This window comes from Scophthalmus maximus, chromosome 7 (genome assembly GCF_022379125.1).
Source record: "Scophthalmus maximus strain ysfricsl-2021 chromosome 7, ASM2237912v1, whole genome shotgun sequence".
NCBI classification, from domain to species: domain Eukaryota; kingdom Metazoa; phylum Chordata; class Actinopteri; order Pleuronectiformes; family Scophthalmidae; genus Scophthalmus; species Scophthalmus maximus.
Genome location: NC_061521.1, coordinates 11,152,192 through 11,168,317, shown reverse-complemented (window position 1 = coordinate 11,168,317; position 16,126 = coordinate 11,152,192). Strand labels below are relative to the sequence as shown.

Genomic DNA, 16,126 nt, shown 5'->3' with positions numbered 1-16,126 from the left:
GCGCGCTCATTTGAACATGTGTTGAAATGTGCAGGCAGGGGCGCAGCAAGGAGTTATGGGGCCTCGCCTACAACAGGTGGCCCTCGCCCCCCCCCCCCCCCCCCCCCCACACACACACACCTCCTCCTCCTCCTCCTTCCACTTAATTCTACAGCTCTTTTCAGACATCCGGAAAATTGGGTCCCAGTTTACCGTTTACTTATTTAGAAAGCAGCCGGAGATCGTCCGGGTTCACAACAGCGGTGGGTGGCGCCCGGGTAGAGCAGCCGCTCGCTCGCTCGCTGACTTCCAGATTCTTTCCTGCTGTATTCTCACATCATGGGCTCACTTCGGAGATTTTCCTGGGAAATTTTTACTAGGGGGGCTGATGGGAAAGTAAAAAAAGTGGAAGAAAATGTACAGACTTAATTAGTTAAGTAGCTCAAACTAATATTTAACTGCAGTATATGAAATGTTAATCTATTTCCCACCACTGATCCATCGTGTCTCTAATTCTAACCACCAAGGCCTTTATTACAGGTTAAAATGACATATACTGTTTCTCAACAAGTTAAAATAATAATACACACACACGATACACAAACCAGAAAATAGATTTATTGGAAAATGTCCATTTGAATATTCTAATTCTGTTTATTTACATTAGCCCTTTAATGCCGGTACTTTGAACTCAAGTCTCAGTTTAACCCATGATTGTTAAATAATGAAAATATGCACGTACCTCTTAGCCCAAATCTGTAACATAAATTGCTCAGCTGTACTAAGTTCATGGTTGGATAAACATATCACAGCCACAGTGGTGACAACTTTTCTTCTTGTTTGTTCAGAAAACGTTTCATCTCTTTCTTTAATGTAGTGTTGAATCCAGTTAAAACATTCTTTTTATAAATATTACAAGATGATATGCTCAGAGATTTCCCTCAAGTCACACTGATATCTTTCTGTTCAGAAGAGTAAAAAACAATTAGCAACTCAGGCCGACTAAATGTATGACACAACTAAACAGTTTTGATTCCTGAAGTGTGTAGCCTTCACAGGTTTGACACAAACAAGATACAGTCCTGAGTGTGACAAACTGGATGGTCAGCCAAAAGTGCTTCTTTACGACAAGGCCTCGATTCAGATAAAAGTGCTTCTTGGCTTCAAGACCTCAGTTCAGATCCAAACCAAATTCGCAAATGATTGTTTTCCTTTACAAAGAGCCTTTAACCTTAGACTGACAAAGAAAACACTCATGTTAAATGAGAGACAGAGAGTAAACAGGAACTCAGGCTGTGCCTTCAAACCACATCAAAATAATTAAAACTAGTTTTTGACTAAGTGTACAAATAAATCTAGCAACACTTTAACACTTCAGTTGATTTTTTTCTTTTAATTTTTGACCAATTGGTTCCAAACAGCCGTGCAGCAGCTCTGTGCGTTTACTGGCGATGGTGGGAAAACCACAGCAGACCGTTTGTAGTGAAGTGAAGTACTTAAGCTTGTGTCCTGCATATTTGAGTTCCCAGTAGTCTTAGGAGAAGGTAGCGGTGAGGATGGCCTCTTGTTGCTGCTGATGCAGGGTCCCGATGCCGACAGCGGGGGCGGGCAGAGCGGGCCGGCTCACTAACCGGAGCTGGGGGGGACAGAGTGGTAAGTACTGTGAGTTTAATATCAACTACTTATTCACAAACTATAAGGCTTCACATTGTGTTATTTCAAACGTCGCTCACCTTGCAGGCCAGCTGCTTCTCAAACCTGGGAGCTACAAAAGACCAGGGACCCATGTTCTGAGGCTCCTCCTGACTCCAGATGAACTCTGTGAAGTGAAAACTGATGAGAACACACTGAAAAACACTGAGAATCCCGTCCTCTTTTCCTGAGTGAGCTCAGACCAAACGTGACTGTAGTGATAACATTTCCTCCTTTTCTTGACCTGTCATGGTGATCTCAAGTGAAACACTGCATAAAGGTTTTGTTCCACAAAAGAAAAAAACAGAAACACCACTGGTTCAAGATTCTTATATAAATGTTATAAGCTATAAGCTGTCTATAATGTCTAAAGGTGTTCTTACATTATTATCTTAAGCTCTGGAAAATTAGGAGGGATTTTTTTCAACATTAAATAAACAAGATTGATTGGCCCATTATGAGCAGATTAATTGATAATGAATACAACTGTGTTGGAGCTCATCATTTTTTGTTTTTAGCTGTCTTGGACAAACAACATTACTACTTCTGACTAAAACAGTAATGTTGTTGTTTTTAAAAATTCAGAGAAGAGGTTAACTTTTCAGCCCTGAGTTGTGTCCAAAGCTTCTTCCTCACAAGCTGCTTAAAGCCCCAACATCCTCCACCAAGAAGGTTGAACAGCTTGTGTTTTGCTAGAGAAAAAATAATCTGGGCCAAAAAAGTCTCAAATCGCTCACTCCTTAAATGCTGTGAGCACACGGTAATCCTGGAGGGGTTCTCAGATGAGCATTATTACATTTTGGGAAACTTCTTTCTTTGCAATGCACTGTCATTGTGGTGCAGTTCATTATAGGGATTGAAAACCATACACTTAACATTAAATGCAAAGGATTTGTGGGTGAGGAGGAGGATGTTGAATCCAGTAGTTCCTCATGCTGCGAAAGTGTTGCATAACAAGATGAAGCAATCACCATCAGAGTCTGGACTGAAACTCATTCAGCCACCGAGGGTGGACAAAGGAACGGAAACATGACACCCGTTTGGTGGAGATACTTATACTTCAGATTTTTGTTAGCCAAATTCACTGATGTACCAGTATTTCTGGTTATTTAACGACCTCCTGTGGACTCATTAATGCAAGTGATGACTGTCACACTTCTGTTAAAGTTGCCACATACAATTACACTTGGCGAGACTCACTTGTGTAGCCGCTGGCAGTATCATCAAGTGGCAGGGGTCCTTTTCAATTTGTGAACAAGTTTACTGAAGAAAAACATCTTTTCTAAACGGAAGAGAATCTAAATTTCTGTTGTCAGCTAAGGTCAAAAGTCATTCCTCATTTTGCCTGTTTTTCTTTACCTTCAGTGAAAGTGATTCCGACAACGTTGAATGATTCATAGAACATAGAGACAATAACAAAATAAGTGTGCCCCCTTGAAGATATTGAAAATTGAAGTACTAGTGTGGTACAAAGACGTAGAAAAAATCCTCCATGGCTTTATATTTAGCAGAACAGACTACTGTACTGTAATGTATCTTTGATGCAGTTGTTTCTCTACTTCACATTAATATGTTGAACAAACTTCCAAAAGATCATTTCGTCCTTTTTGTGTTCTTTCATTGAAATTAATTATTTCCTTTACAACTCTCTTTTAAATGTCAATGCATTATTAGGCTTTACATATGAAACTATATAAATGCCTTCAATGACTAAATGAAGATAATAAAATCTAACATAATTGACTCATGATTTAAATTTGTAAGAATTTTTATGCAAAAATGTTAAGTAAGGAAGTCCAAAAGTAGCCATGGGTGGTGAGGAAAACGGTCACACTGAGGTAAACCTACACTGAAATATTTGTAACTGTGTACCTGGTTTACTTGTTAAATAGCAGCAAAACCTCAACAAAACATACAGAACTTAACAACCAAAATGACTCGGGTCAGACATAGTCCCACAGGAGAGGTCGCTGCAGGGTCTCACTACCTTTGGCATTGGGGTACTTGTTGAGCTCCTGCTGCAGAGCCGGCAGGGGGAACGGACACAGCTCCTCCACACGGACAAGCGCCGTGTTGTGGTTTGCTGCTGACGCCTCCCTCTGTTTCAGCAGGGCGTAGTAATGCTTCCCCGAGCACAGCACCACCCTCTGGACACTGAGTGGAATGAGACGAGATGGGTTTAATGCATAGTTATGATTTACACATTTTTTGAAATGGCCCAATTTTGTGCCCATCAGTTTTTTGAAGCATCATTTGTTGAGAATGAAAAATATCTTAAGTATCTAATCTCTGCTCCAGTTCATTCAATGAATTATAATAGTCAGTGCAAAAGTGTCCAGATGAGCTCAGGTTGCATCATAATAGTGTAAAGCAGCTATGTGTATTCGCAATTTATTATTAAAAAAATCTAAAAAAAAAAAAATTTTTATGAGAACTTGAGGCTGTTTTTGCCCATTTGATAAATGTCTATGTACTCCATTGATTCTTGAACTCTTGGGTAATTTCTTCATGGTTGAATGCACTTATTGTAAGTCACTTTCTTAGCAACTCTAAAAGATAGTTGATTTATTATTGATTATTATCTTTATCAATTATGAAAATGCACCTTTCTGCTGGGGCTGAGGTGTCACCTAACACTGGTCTGAAAGACGTTCCTGGTGCAAGTTCAGTCACACTGGACACTGCCCCCTGTGAAAAGAAAGAACGCTCTTCACCCACTTAAACACAAACAGAGACAAAAAGTTAAGACATGTTAATGACAGCGGCTGCAGTACTTACAGAAAACCTGAGCAGCGTCTTGGGTCCAACCACGATGAGAGGTTTGCGGAAGTTGCGGACCATCTGTCGCCTCAGCAGGTGGAAGTACTGAGCTGGAGTGGTGGGGTTGACCACAGCCATGTTCACATTGTCACCGTCCACACCCTCCTCTTTACTGTCACACATCTGAGGGACAAAAGAGGACGAGTTAGAGATCATTTACACTTCAGGTAATAGGTGTTCACCCCCCTTCCTGCCAGTAGGCAGAGATGGAGCCATGCCTTGAAAACAACACTAAAATAATAAAAATGTTCCTATAAAACCAGGTATGTTGGTCAGTAAAAAAAACCCAATTGGGAATGGCACAGAAATCGCCCTAGCAATTGTCCGCATAAAGCTCGGAGTCCTTCCGCCAGGAAAATATCTCGGCGAGGATGGTAATAGCCTGTTCTCCTACATTTAATGATTTGCCGGCTTCCAGCTCTAAATGTACAGATGTACGGTGGATTATGTCTCTTTATTCGTGTGAAAATTATGCTCAAAAGTGCCCAAAACAAATCCCATAATGTAGTGACAAAATAGTATTGATGGCATTTACACTACTTAACAATCCCACAATGGGAAATCACGCATCACATTTCATCTTTAAAAAAATGTGATGTCAGTTCACTGTAAACGAAGAGTAGACTACAGTGTCCATTACACAGAAAGTAGTGAACGATTGAACAAGGAAGTTCATTTGGACGAAGCTCAAGAAGCATCATCTCCATTGATTTGCTCTCGATTAGAGTCCTGCAAACAAAATGCTCTGTGCTGACCTGCCGTCCTTTGTGCTGAAGACAGAAGACCTGGACCAAAATTACCCTTTTTCTGAATATGACTACTCAGTTCAGTTTTTAATTCACAATACGCGTGTTCCTGTTTGCTTATTTAGATCTTCACACCAGCACATGAACACAGTGTTAACAGTTACACCGAGGCACTTTAGTCCACAAAGTTTTGCTTTAAGAATGGGTTTGCATTTCTTTCCAATAATTTGAGGATAGATATTCTTCCACAGTTACCATCTTTCTGGTAAAACATTTCCTGTTCTCGTTACCGTCTTTCTACTGCAGCCCAACAAAGAAACACAAAGACGGGAAAAGGTTGTACATGTGGAGAATATATGCTTGATTTGTCTAAACCATGCTGCTGAAGCTGCATGTTTCCCTCATATTATTGAACACATTTTTGCACAAAACTGCAGATTTGGTCCCTCATCACTTCATACACTAACTATTGTAACATGACATGGATGCCGACCTGGAGGAAGCGCTCCATTCGGCAGGAGGAGTGTTCCGGTCCAGCTCCATCGTAACCGTGAGGCAGCAGGATCACCATCCCACACTGCAGCAGCCATTTAGCTTCACCTGGGGACAAAGATTCAAATGTGATATACGAAGATTAAAATGTTTACAAAAACCTGAGATAACGTGATTAATTCTTAATAGCAAACAAGTGAGAGCAGCCAGACGTTTACCTCCAGTTATGAAGGTATCAAAGATGATCTGAGCTCCGTTGAAGAAATCTCCAAACTGAGCTTCCCAGATGGGAAGAAGCTTTGGCTGTGCGATGCTCATACCGTATTCAAATCCGAGCACCGCCTCCTCAGACAGGGGGCTGTTACACACCTGAGCGCACACAGAAAAACCATAACATAGTCACTTGAAAGGAAGCGATCCTGTAATAAATATTGGTAAATTTCATGTAAGAATGTTGGAAGAACTAATGTGTTAAACAAATTTAGTTTATTTGTTACCTCCAGGAAACCTGTCTGCTCAGGACTGATGTGGTTGAGAGGGATGTACATGTCATTGGTGTCTTGACACACCACCATGGCATGACGTTGACTGAATGTGCCTCTTCCAACATCCTGCCCGCTGATTCGAATATTAAAGCCTGCGGCGACAATCATTTGGAATCAGCACATCCATTTCATGGACGACAATAAAAACGCAATGATTCTTAAATTTGATCTGATGTTTTTTCTGCTTTGACACTCGCCTTGGCAGAGGAGGGAGCCGAAAGCCATGGCCTCTGCGGTGGACCAGTCCAGTTTGTTGCCCTCTTCTAACTTCTGCATCCGAGCCTGAGAACACAACGGAGCAGAACACCATCATCCAGCTGCTGCGACACATGACCACCCAACAGATGTGAAGGAGATGACAGCCTCACCTGAACATGGGTCTTCCCGAGGTGACTGTGCAGTTGGATTTGCTCAGGGATGGCCACCGATTTTGCTCCGACAAACTGAAGGAGAGGAACAGGGACGCCGGTGTCCCAGGTGGTGACTCTGGCCTGGGGTTCCACCAGATCTCCCCAGCGGCCCTGCAGGTTGGTGGGCGGGGGGCTGTACAGGGTCATGTTGGCCAACTTGTCGTTCAGCGAGCCGTAGTACTTGGATTTGATCTCGCCACGGTCAGCGTCCGTCATCAGACCATCAGCGATCAGCTGGTCGGAGTAGGAGTCGGGGACACTCTTACGGGAGCTGCAATGTGACACATCGCCTGTTTCATGAACCAGTATTATATCACGAACACAATACACACCAGTGATGGAAGAAGTATTAAGATCTTATACTTAAATTATACTTCAACTTAACGTACAACAATGTGTTGTATTCTCTTTTGTCATTGTGGGATCTTAAATATTACTATGTAAAGTAACAATATTTTGTCCAAATCCATTGACAACAGTGTTTTTAAAGCTTTTCAGTGGTTCCCAATCTAAGGATGAATGAACCCTAAACTATAGGGGTCCTGGAGAGTCAGATGATAATTGGAGTAGGAAAAAAAATCTGTTAGTCAAATGTATGTTTATTTTTGGGACTTTTCCCTCATCTTGTATGAGGATAATTGTATCTATGTAGGCTCAAACTGTTATTTAGATTCAACCATATGGGACGTTTAGAGAGGAACTAATTGAGACATATGAAACATTAAAATAAAACAGGTGAGGTTGGGAACTACTGCTCTCTTCTGAATCTAGAATCTCGTGAGAAATACAGTGTATGCTGAACTAACTTAAAATGTAGTTAAAATAAACAGTTAACAAGCTGAACTGAACGGACCGAATGATCTTGTACATGGCTGGGTTGGTAAAGAAAGGCTCATCCAGCTCGTTGTGGCCCCACTGACGGTAGCAGAGCAGGTCCAGGATCACATCCTTCCTGTAACGCCGCTGGTACTCCACGGCCAGCCGAGTGGCCCGCATCACGTCCTCCGCATCGTCTCCGTTCACATGGATCACAGCACAGTTCACCATCTTGCCTGGGGTACAAATGTCTCTTGTTTGTGAGATGCTCAGTGTCTCATTGTGTGATATCACAGCTATTTAAAAGAGAAGTCATAGTATTTGAGACTGTGTGTGAGGGTCACTGACCGACGTCGCTGCAGTACAAAGAGGATCTCGCTCTCTCCGATGGAGTGGTGTAACCCACTTGGTTGTTCACTATGAGGTGGATGCTCCCACCCACTCTGTAGTGAGGGAGGTTTGAGAGAGTCAGGGTTTCGGGAACGATGCCTTGACCAGGGAAAGAGCCATCACCATGGACCTGTGGAGAGGAGAAGAGTAACTCTAAATGATGCGGGAAGTTTGATTAAGACGTCTTTCAACAACACTGCTTTATCGTTGTAACTAATTCTGCCATTGTACCATGTTGGGCAGAGAATTTAAACTCCAACAGTTTGCCCAGGGAGGCTTGTAATCATCTGCAAGAGACCAACCCTGGATCAGCACTGAAAAGTGAAGAAGGCCTTCAGCTGACATCATGTTGGAGTTCCACAACTCAGGGCCAAAGGTTCACAGAGTCAATCCTCAACAAACCTGATAAATGTATGTGCTGTTTTTGACCTAAACGATATTTCAAAAAAATATATATTTATGGGCTTCCTGGATGATCGTTCAATTGTAATATCAACGGTTTGTTGGATCGAATCCCATTTTCCTCTACCCTCCCCTGACAAACTCTTAAGATGAGTCTTCTCAAGCACTAAGCAAGGTCATCTTATCTATGGCAAGCCAAAACAATCAGAGAGCAGCTGAAGTCTCTCTGGAGCCATCATAATACACTGTGATCCTGTTGATCTGTGTAGCAAACCGGAAGTCTCCTCAATATTGAGCATCTGATAATAAATACTTCTGCTTCAGTCATCCACGGTCTCCGTCTTCCTGAATCAGCGTCAACTCAATCAATTATTCCATTTCAACAGGATACATGTGCCAGTTTTTGTCATTCCTAAGTGTTTTTTTAAGTTTTTCCACTGTTAGGGCTACACAACTTCTTTGCATATAATACTGGATAAACAATAAAACTAAAATAATACTATCACTAAATTCCATGTAAATTTGATTACATTTAAATTGTACCAATCCCTTTCCTGTATATCAGACAACAGATCAGTAATAAACCGATTGATTTCACATTCACCTGTGTGTGTGTGTGTGTGTGTATCAGGTGTGTGAGCAGGTACCTGCAGACAGACGACCTGGTCTCCTGGCTGGGCGCTGTCTTCGGGTGAATAGTCCCCCTCTTTCCTGAGCTGCTGCCTGGCTCGGCTTTTGCCCTGGGCCACCGGGTTGATGGCCTCGAGGTGGGACGGGTTGGGCAGCATGGTCACATGAAGAGGGTGTCCGGCGCCAAAATCCAACTCCACCGAGGAGGTGAGGTGGGAGAGCACGTCGCCGATGGCAGGCGAGCTCTCGGGGAACTCGCTGAGGCCTCGCATCTTACGGAACATGAGCTGAGAGGGAGAAAAAAAATGGTGGAAAAACTGTGTTGTTTGATGTTATCGCACCCGTGTTTACTCTTTGGCCACCAACCGCGACTTGTTTACAGTGGCAAGAGAAATAATTTGAACCCTGTGGACTTGACATGGTTTTCTGCTTCAATTGGGCATGAAATGTGACCTGATCTTCATCTCAGTCAGAAGTGCTGACAATCACAATGTGGTTCAGTGAGCTCCAGTGATTCCTTTCAGCTTTCAGCTGGTACTCTGGGGTTGTTTCTAACCTCACTGAGAGGTTACATTGTGCCTTTACAGTCATCTTAGCTGGCTGCCCTCATCTCAGTGTATAGACAATGAAAATCTACAATTGTGTATACATTTCCAGCTTCAGGTAAATCAACAATTCTTGATCTGAAGTACTCATTTTTTGTGAGGCATGTTTCACATCAGCAGATGCTTCTCGTGCATGAAAAAACTCAAGATGCTTGAGTGTTTTTGTTTGTAGTTCAAAGTAGCTCTAACCCACTCGTCCAACTGTTTCATTAGCTGCTTTCAGACAAGCACTGAAGTCCAGGCATTTTCCTGAGGTGCTGTATGTGAGAACGCTAATGTTGCTCTGGACATTTTCTGGAACTTTCCCTGCCAGCTCCAAGTAAAATTTATGGAAAATGTCAGAGTGAGCCCAAGAGAGAATACAGCAGGAAAATCTAGAGGATTCACAGTGAGCGAGTGGACATGTGGTTTGCTAACTCCCGACTCCGAATCTTGTTGATGTCCTTCGCTGAGGAGATTCACATAATTTTGCCAACCTTCACTGTGGATGTTTTAGTGAGGTTTTCAATATGGGCAAGAACAATACCATGATTTGTTTGTCTTGGTTAGAATAGATTGCGTTCGTTCATAAATGTAACGCAGATTAAGATCTGGCAAAATATGTTAAGACTCATTTATACACAAATGCAGATCATTCCAAAGGGCTCAATTACTTTTCTGTTACTGTACGTGTGCTGCTTATTACAGTACTGCAAAATATATAATCTTGTCAATCTGGTTTCTTTAAATGTGGCTGTGTGGGCCCGTCATACCTCTGGTGGGAACTTCAGCAGGCCTGTCAGGAGGTTCAGTCGGCCTCTGTGGGGCATGCCGATGACAATGTCCGTGACTCCACTGTGGGCCGACTGGTGGAAAAGTTCGTAGAAGAAGCCCATCATGCTCTCTGCTCCTTCTCCTCCGTAGCGTTTCACGGTAGCAAACTTTGTGGCTAGGAAGTGGTCAAATTCCTGCAGGTTGCGAGAGAAGAAGTAAAGAGATTGATGCCATGTGAAATGTAATAAGATGATTTATTTACTCTCATCTTTGTCCTTGTACCTACCTGAGACTCCAGCATGATCTTGGCCAGCTGCCTCCTCTCCTCAGGGGAGAAACTTTTCTGCTTGAGCTCCTCAAAGCGGTCAGCAAACCACTCCCTCTCCTCCAGGCTGCTCAGCTGGCTGGTTTCCACTGACAGGTGGCCGCAGTAGGCCTCTTCCAGATAGGCCTGGACCTCCTCCAGTGAAGCCTCCGCCTTCCCAAAGTGCCGCAGACCTACGGAGACATGTGCAATGAGCAATGACCAGTGGTTACACACACATGACAGAATTGACTGCATGAAAAGAAAATATCGGAGAAAAAATAACTGAACAGGGGCGAGCAAGGACGTTTTCTCTGCTGCAGGAGAATATTTGTTTTTGATATGAGCATAGTAAGCTAAAAATACTGCATTTATGACAGAGTTTTAATTCAGAAAATCATAGGGACAATCACACATTAAAAGATTTGGATTTATTTCCTAAAAGGGGAGGAACGAATAAAATGTTTTAGAAACTTGTTCTTTTAGAAATATAATATATAAGCATAGTGTAACGTCTGTGTGCTCTGAAAATTGTCTTTCATTTAATTATTCTTTAATCAAATTAATAACGGAATCTTAAATCCTAAATTTAAATATACTCAATAATTTAGCTGATACATTTCAAAAGAAAAAACTTTTTTTTATTTATTCACATTTACACGTTCATTTATTTGACAGCTGCAGTTAGGGTTTACTTTTCAGATGAATTTGCATACAAAAATGGTTATCTAACAAAAAACCTCACACAGCAAATGATAGTGACATAATTGTACCAATAAATAATCCAATAATAATAATAATTCAAAAACTCACAGAAGCATCTTTTCTGCATGACGACTATGTTTCCTCATGATACTTACAAGACTTTAACTAACCTCTCAGTAAGATTATGAAGTAAGGGCTTTTACTTGTAATGTATTTTGACATTGTTGCACTGCTACTTTTACATAATTCAAGATTATAAATACAACTTTCTCCACTGCCAATCAATCGATCATCATCAGTTTTTCCTGCGAGGCACATTAAATTAGAATAAATACATTTACTCAGTAGTTGCAAAGTAAAATCCCTTTATCACGCACATTGTGTCTGTTTGTGGCTGTTTGTGTCTTTTCAAGGTCATTTTTGTGTCATTTGTGTGTCGTATCTTTGTGTAGTCATTTTGTCTCCAACAAGAAATATTAAATGTCACCTCAGGACTTCTACTTGTTTCCTCTTACTTGTTGTACTGCAACTTTTACTTAACTCAAGATTATAAATACAACTTTCACCACTGCCAAGCAATGGATCATCATCAGTTTACACTAAAACTAGAATAAAAACGTACTCCCCGCAGCTCTCTGACCCTTCGGGACCAGTAACGTACTTCAGTAAATCCATCACTGAGTAAAAGTTAGGTGATATTCGGAGTGAAAAAGCAGTGACACACGCGTGGTCGGGTCAGTAGCCTGACCTCCTGTCGGACTTCCGTCCGTCCACAGGTGTCACTCACCTGAGGTGTTGAGTCGTCCCCTCATGCTGCCGGTCAGCGTGCTGATCTCCGGGACGCAGTCGGCCACCGGCTCCAGGGGCAGTAAGGGGTTAATCTTAGCCGCCTTGTGTCCATGTGCCCGGTACGCCTCCACCAGGCGAGCTACACCGTGATCTGAGGGGCACAGACATAACGTTATGGTGAGAGAGTCACTTCTTCTCCTCGGGTGACGTCACACTGAGTTAACCCCATAGTGACTGACCTTGGTTCAGCGCGGCGACGCGCTCGCTCGGTAGCTCGTGCTCCTTGTCGGCGGGTTTGGGCCGGTATCCGTACACTCCTCTCTCGGTGTGGTACTGGCGGCCGACGACCTGCCGGGCGACGCTCGGCGGCAGTCTGCTGAGCGACCGCCTCAGGAAGAGCACGGCCGACATGGTGCGGACTAAAGTTTTACCTCTCAAGTGACGGCGGCTCCCCCCGACTGCTACAGGACGGCGGCCATACTGCCGGGAGACACGTGACGGGAGGACACGCAGCCTCGCAATCCCATTGGCTGGATACTCTTTTTTTTTTTTAACTTTATTGAACAACACATTTACAGACAGTATGGTCTTGCTGTTTGTCAATGTGTTCACCAAACAGACTTAGAAACAGAACAATCACTAAGGTAATAATGATACTAAAGGTTACAAATTAAATCAAGTACTGTAAAGGTGCATAATAATAATTTGATTTTTAAAATTGTGCACATTCCTACGGAAGTGCTGAACTGCCACGGCAGAAGTATATCACCTTATAAGGTGAGATGTTTATTGTTTTAATACGTTATAACGTGATACTTTATTGTGTCTACAATAAACTTTCACGTTATAACGTCTAATAAATTCTTAGAACAATAAACTTTCACGTTATAATGTAATACCGATCCTTTTTTGTTTTTCTACCGTTGCAGCAATGCGCTTCTGTACATTTCAGCAGGTATTTTGCATATTTTAAATTCAAATGCTTCATTTACAATTTGAGGAATTGGAAAATGGTTGAGGTTTACATATCTCACTTTTCATACACTTGGCTTTGTGTGTATATAATATTTTTTGCCATCATGAGAATTGTGTTAATCAGCCGATTCATTTACCCTCGTGTGATTTAGGCTCAACGGATACATGTTTCTTTTTCATGTTTGAATTATTCTTCCATTTGTTTTTCAAAACAGTGGTGAGTGAAAAATGCCTGTGTGTTTCAATATCTGAATTACAAAGTGAACAGACATTATCATCACAAACTAATGCATTCGCTCGGTGAATGTGTATCATTAATTCATGTAAAAGTCATTTCCTTTTGCTTTATGGGATAACGTTAGAATTAATTCTGTAATCTTTGTGCTTTGGCAGGCTCCACGTCCCTGACATCGAGCACTGTTTGGATAAAAGTCATTGTCTCATCAGACTGCTATTATTATTTGTATTTATCAAGGAACTGCATACTGGTCTTGATTTCGTGCAAGCTGCAAGTCTTTGGAAACCATTTGCTGAACTGTTTGCATGTATGAGTTGCTCAACGCAGAATTTGAACTCAGAACATCAGAGAATGTGACTTATTAACTGTACCAGTGGGAAACATGCTTCCTGCCTGCTCACCTTCTCACACTGAGGCAATGACATCACAGGTGCAAAACTTGGGTCTTTTTGTCCACTTTTAACTCAAAGTGCTTCTTTTTTTTGTTTTAAATCCAGGAACGCTCCAGCTTGTATTTGTTTGCAGGCTTCACACACAGTTCGCTTTCGAATCTTTCTGAAAGTCTTTGCACATGGTGCATGTTGTGAAAGGGTCTTTTTTTAACCCACAATCTTCTCTTAAACCTAATAAAGTAGATTTGGTGACTGAAATATTAGGTCTTTTTTTCAGTAAAAAAGCCAAACATACACAGGGACCGCTTTCTCAAATGTGAGTATTGCTAGTTTCCCATGTTTTGTGAGATAGTATACTCCTAATTTGGGTGTTTCAACTATTAGTCAGATTAAACAAAACAATTTGTATATGTTAACAAATGTATATGTTAACTTGGGCTTCAAGAAATAATGATTTCATACAGTATATTTTCAATAAATTTTTAGAGAAGAAGAAAATAATAAATCTGTTGATGAAAATGGAGAAAAAAATTGTTTATAGCCTTACTCTAAAATGACCGTGTCCAATGTTTGTGATCTTCTTGGAGAATGAAGGAAAACAGACTGATAAAACAATTAACAAGCTCAAGATAAACTAAAACATTTCATGTCTTAAATTTGATTTTGAGATCGGGCGCCTCCACCAGAACGGGGGCAACAAGATGGATGATGGAGGACTAAATGAATACTATATAGCAGTATATCACTTCTATGAAAGAAATCAAAGATTTGGTCTCTAGTTTATTGCGTCATAAATGTCCTTGGTTGACACACATTCGAGTAATGTCTCTCTGCATTATTCCTCAGCCCAGTTCATCAAATTAACAAGCAAGGTGACCTTGACTTTAATGAAAAACAACTTACTATTTAATAGGGGTCAACCTAGGCTTCATCTTAAAGGGATATATTTAATATTCCTAATCAATGACATGACCTCAGCCAGCCCAGACAGATACTCTAGATTAGCGCGGGAAATATTCACATCCCAGTGTCGTCTGATAACTGGAAACATCTATAGCATTGTTTGTTCATTAAATCGATTAAATTTCTGTCTCACTGACACTTCACGACCGGTTTCACTGGGCTTCTTCACTCGCTGCTGCTAATTTGTACAAATATTAAACAACAGATGAAACTGTGTATCAAAAGGCTGCAGAGACACCAGCTCCTCTTTCCACACAACTGTTATCAGTGTTTATAGGGTGAAGTGCTGGTTTTCTTTGTGCCAATAGAAACATGCACGTTGTTGCTTCGATTCCTGTTTGCACTTCACTAAGAGATACTGAACTCACTCTTGTGGGGCTGTAGGAACCATCGCAAGTAGAAGTGAGGCAAGTGAACAATCGACAAAATGTAAACATAATCACGTTATAATGACTTGTGGGAGATGATATAAGGGATCAGTCTTTGCAGACTGTGTGGCCATGTGACAGTTTCGGACATAATGGAGCCCTCGCTGAAGGTCAAGAGACCAAATGAGGCCAAAATCCACTGTGGAAATCTAAAGGTCACTGAAGCCTGAGGCAATTTCTGTAATTCCAGAGCTTTCACATTAATAATTCCTTTCACAAATTTAAAACCTCCATCGGTTAATTCTGTGACATCAACCAACTAAGATATTACTGATGGTTTCCTGGGATTACCGTTTGGTTTTAGGGTTTATCAGTTATTCCGATTTCCATGTTTGTCATTTAGTCTATAGAATGAGCGTCATGTGACATAAATGACAATGACACAAAATAGAGAGAAGCTAATTCTCACAATATGAAACATTCAGTGTTACACCTAATGATAATTTACATAACTGATTCATCATATGGTCTGTAAAATGTAAGAACATTTTAATAAGATCAACTCACAATTCATAGGGCCCAAATTAACTTCTATTCAAATAACTTTTGTCCAAAAACTAAAATATTAAGTTTCATCTTATGGAAAACATAATACCATCAAAGCCTTGCATTGAGAATGTGAAAATAGTGACATTTGTTGAGTTAATTGAATTATGTATTTTTATGAAACAGATTGCCTATTAATTTGAGATTAGACTTCACTTATCAAAATTGTTGATATTCATCATTGTCAACCCTCAAATCGACTCATTTCACTTCCACTAGTGTCTCAAGTGAAGGCTTTCAGACGTTAAATTCAACTTTATATTTACACCGTTTTTTTTCTGTATTAACAGACGCGTGAGATACTCAGTTTAGCGGTACGATAGGTTATAATGATTGAATCCCCGCGTTGAACATCACAGACACCGGGGGACTTTAACATAAACCTGTTACTGCTCAAAAAGGTGCAAAGAGAAGCACAACAAGAGAAACAAGTTAGCAAGACATGACACACTGGGGAGGTGGGGGGGAGGGTTTGTAAAATGTCTTTACAACACTGGACAAGCACA

At 41.2% G+C, this 16,126-nt stretch overlaps 1 protein-coding gene and 1 long non-coding RNA gene across 2 annotated transcripts; one reads left to right on the top strand and one right to left on the bottom strand.

The window, feature by feature from the left end:
• Nucleotides 1-577: 577 nt before the first annotated feature.
• dhtkd1 (dehydrogenase E1 and transketolase domain containing 1) lies at nucleotides 578-12,591 on the bottom strand. Its single transcript, XM_035643083.2, has 17 exons — nucleotides 12,318-12,591; nucleotides 12,077-12,229; nucleotides 10,567-10,778; nucleotides 10,280-10,474; nucleotides 8,940-9,209; nucleotides 7,849-8,020; nucleotides 7,538-7,736; nucleotides 6,643-6,955; nucleotides 6,472-6,556; nucleotides 6,227-6,366; nucleotides 5,948-6,098; nucleotides 5,731-5,837; nucleotides 4,450-4,614; nucleotides 4,277-4,359; nucleotides 3,659-3,825; nucleotides 1,713-1,798; nucleotides 578-1,615 (listed from the first exon to the last, which is right to left on the bottom strand). The coding sequence occupies exons 1-17, from the start codon at nucleotides 12,487-12,489 to the stop codon at nucleotides 1,514-1,516; spliced, it is 2,772 nt and encodes a 923-aa protein (XP_035498976.1). The 5' UTR covers nucleotides 12,490-12,591; the 3' UTR covers nucleotides 578-1,513.
• Nucleotides 1,491-2,152, top strand: LOC118315650. The gene is made up of 2 exons (XR_004794896.2): nucleotides 1,491-1,632; nucleotides 1,720-2,152. It is a non-coding gene; the product is annotated as an uncharacterized LOC118315650 (long non-coding RNA).
• Nucleotides 12,592-16,126: the final 3,535 nt, after the last annotated feature.